Genomic DNA, 3,535 nt, shown 5'->3' with positions numbered 1-3,535 from the left:
AAAGAGGCCTGGGAAGGAGGTAAGACTGGAGTCGGGTGTGCAGGGTGGGGAGAGGGAGGGTGTGGTTCTCAGAGCTCAGAGACCCATTTCTCCATGCTCCATCTCACGCTCCCGCCCACCCTACCCATAGCTCTCTTTCCTGTGGCTCTCGCGCCTCAAAGTATAACCACGCCCAGCCAACGCCCCGGGCACGCCTGACAGCGCCCCAGGTCACTCACAGACACTCCTTAACACCTGCATGTGCCCCGCCCCTCCTCAGATCCGCCGCTCACTTAGCCCGGCCCCACCCCCCATCAGATTAGGCTCCGCCCCCCCAGGCCCCGCCAATCCCTCGCCCCCTCCACACACACACTTCCCCGCCCTCTTTCCAACCAGACCCCAACACTGGCCCAGGCCCCGCCCTTCCGCAGACCAGGCCCTCTCTTCGCTTGACCACACCCATCCTCACATTCCTCCCCTCTCCTGTCCAGACCCGTCCCATCCTCAGACCCATCTTCTCCTATCTACCTCCCCGACCACGCCCCACCGCATTCCTAACCTCCACCTTGTCCCTTCTCAGACCTGGCCCCGCCCTTCATCCTGCGCCCCGCCTCCTCCGCAAGCCGGACCCTTGTCCCTCCTCCTCTTGCCCTGGGCCTGCCCCTTCTTCAGACCCCGCCCCGCTCCTCAGCCCAGGGACCAACCCCATCCCGCACCTACTTGTCCTGGCTCCGCCCTGGCCCCACCTATCCACAGACAGCACGCCCTCTCAGCCCAGAACGGCCTCTATTTCAGACTTGGTTCCGCCCCTCACGCCAGGGCCCCGCCCCAATCCCGCACCCCTAGCCCAGGCCCCGCCCTTGACCCGCTCCTCTGCATAGCAGGCCCCTCCCTTTATCCAAGGCCCGCCCCGGCGCTCCGTAGACCACGCCCCTCCGGTTCCGGGCCCGCCCCAATCCTTGGTTTCTGGTCCCGGCCCCGCCCCTCCACAGACCTGGCCCCGCCCCGCCCCCCGCGTCTCGGTTTCCCGGGCCTGCGCGCGCGGCTCCCGTCACTCGAACGCGCGACGGCGGGGAAAGATGGCGGAGTCCGGCGGTAGCAGCGGCGGTGCTGGTGGCGGAGGCGCTTTCGGCGCGGGTCCCGGTCCCGAGCGCCCGAACAGGTGAGACCCGGCCCGCAGGATAGACCTGCACCTGTCTTGGAGCCCAGGGCACCTGTGGGCAGTCTTGGGCATCCTGAGGGGTTGAGGGGAGGCCTGGCACTACTCGAGGGTCTTTCGCTGAGAATTTGGACTTCACGGGGCCGTGGGGTACTGGAGGAGACGAGGGCTACTGAGGGGATAGCTGTAGCGGGGCTGGCTCGAGGCGTCTGCAGGCGACCCTAGGGACCTGAGAATCCTGGGGTCTGAAGGGAAACCGAGGGGCTCCTGACTGTGATGGGCCGTGGGGCAACTGGGGATGCCAAAGGGCCTGGGCAGCAGAGAGGGCCTGAGCCGGGGCCATGGCCAGTCTGAGGGTGGTGAGGTGTCTTGGGGCTCTGAGGAAGGGGCTAAGGCCCAAGGCTTCCTGGGAGGTGCCGAAGGGCCCCGAGGTGGCTAAAGGTGGTCCTGAGAGCGTGCTGAGGGGCCCTGGGAGGAGTGGAGACTGTGGGAGGCGCTCAGTGGGGACTCAGGTGAACCTGGGAGCCTGAGATTGGGAAGCTGAAAGGGCCTGGGGTTGCCAGGGCCCCTGAGGGGCTGGGGTGGATCTAGGGAACCTGAGGTGGATGAGAGAACTCCAGGGGTTTATAAAGAACGTAGAGAGGGTTCTTTTTTGGTGCTACTCCCTTCCAGCCCCATGGGGTCCAAATCCACATCCCCAACAGGCTAAAGGACTTATAGAAAGGTCTTGCCCTCAGACAAAGGGACAGAATTCACCCCTTTTGTCAGAGGGAGGCCCTCTTTCCCCATGGCCCAGTTCTGACATGGATTGCTTGAACCTCAAGGTTTGCATGACAATTAGTTATCATCAGTAACTAATGATATGTGCGTGCATGCATTGTATTGGATTGTCGAAGGGAAAGAACACCTGCCTTAGGGAGTGTGATCTCCTGCTCTTTTCCTATTGGGCAAAGCCAGACCCTCCCACCCCAGCTCCTCCTCTAGCCTGCCACCCGGGTCAGGCCAAGGGGAAATTCAGACTTTTCTTGTTGGTGAGCTTCCAGGAGCCAATAGTTTCAGTCAACATGATAAATGATGAAGTTATTGATACTTATGTGCTGTGGAGTTTTGGACCTCTGGGCTGGTGCTGGAGGGAATGGCCTGATGACCTGGCTGTGTGATTTGGTACTGAATGGAACATGCATGGGATGGGTGAGGAAGGGAGGAGGGATGGCTGGGCCAGGGCACAGAGGAGGCAAAGGCCCTGCCTGTTCCTGAGGATGCTGAGTGGCACGTTGAGACTTAGGTCTGTGGGCATTGAGTCTGATCTGCCCGAGGGGCCGTGGGGAACCCAGGAGGTTTGTGTCCAGAGGGGTGACCAGCCTTCTGGGGTATGTGTGGGGCAAGATTGTCCTGCAGTAGGGAGCCAGGAGACATCAGAGGATTTTCAGAGATACTCGGAGTGGCCAGGGCTTGAAAATTGGGTATGAGTTGGCAAGTAAGGGACAGGGAAGAGGAACAGTGAACCCCAGGTCCCTGCCTTGGGCACTGTAGTGGGATAACCTGGGGCTAGGGCTTTTCTTCTTTTTTTTGAAACCTGGTCTCGCTCTGTCACCCAGGCATATAGGCTGGAGTGCAGTGACACCATCAAGGCTCACTGCAGCCTGAAACTCCTGGACTCAGGTGATCCTCCCACCTCAGCCTCTGGAGTAGCTGGGACTACAGGTGTGCACCACTACACTTGGCTAATTGTCACATTTTTTGTAAAGACCAGGTCTTGCTCTGTTGCCCAGGCTGGTCTCAAACTCCTGGGCTCAAGCAATCTTCTTGCCTTACCTCTCACTAAGTGCTGAGGTTACAGATGTGAGCCACCATCCTGGGCATGGCTTTTTTATAAACAGCTTTATCGAGATATAATTAATTGCATGGCATACAATTCATTCATTTTGTTTTATTTATTTATTGAGACAGAATCTTGCTCTATCGCCCAGGCTGGAGTGCAGTGACACGATTTCGGCTCACTGCAACCTCTGCCTTCCAGGTTCAAGGGATTCTCTTGCCTCAGCCTCCTGAGTAGCTGGGACTACAGGTGCGTGCCACCACACCCAGCTAATTTGTTTGTTTGTTTGTTTGTTTGTTTTTTGAGTCAGAGTCTCGCTCTGTCGCCCAGGCTGGAGTGCAGTTGCACGGTCTCGGCTCACTGCAAGCTCTGCCTCCCGGATTCACGCCATTCTCCCGCCCCAGCCTCCCTAGTAGCTGGGACTAGAGGCGCCTGCCACCAAGCCCGGCTAATTTTTTTTTTTTTTTTTAATATTTTTAGTAGAGACGGGGTTTCACCGTGTTAGCCAGGATGGTCTTGATCTCCTGCCCTTGTGATCCGCCCGCCTCAGCCTCCCAAAGGGCTGGGATTATAGGTGT

The 3,535-nt window shown here is 59.0% G+C and overlaps 1 protein-coding gene across 1 annotated transcript in view; it reads left to right on the top strand.

Moving 5' to 3' along the window:
- The first annotated feature begins 975 nt into the window (after positions 1 to 975).
- Positions 976 to 3,535, top strand: part of KLHL26 (kelch like family member 26) — a 33,119-nt gene continuing 30,559 nt past the window's right edge. Inside the window, exon 1 of the mRNA XM_017852746.1 lies at positions 976 to 1,141. Coding sequence (XP_017708235.1) covers positions 1,059 to 1,141 — 83 coding nt within the window. The 5' untranslated portion in view covers positions 976 to 1,058. The remainder of the gene's footprint in view (positions 1,142 to 3,535) is intronic.

The sequence above is a fragment of the Rhinopithecus bieti genome, unplaced genomic scaffold, assembly GCF_001698545.2.
Source record: "Rhinopithecus bieti isolate Rb0 unplaced genomic scaffold, ASM169854v2 scaffold_34968, whole genome shotgun sequence".
NCBI lineage: Eukaryota > Metazoa > Chordata > Mammalia > Primates > Cercopithecidae > Rhinopithecus > Rhinopithecus bieti.
This window is presented reverse-complemented; position numbering and strand designations above follow the sequence as displayed.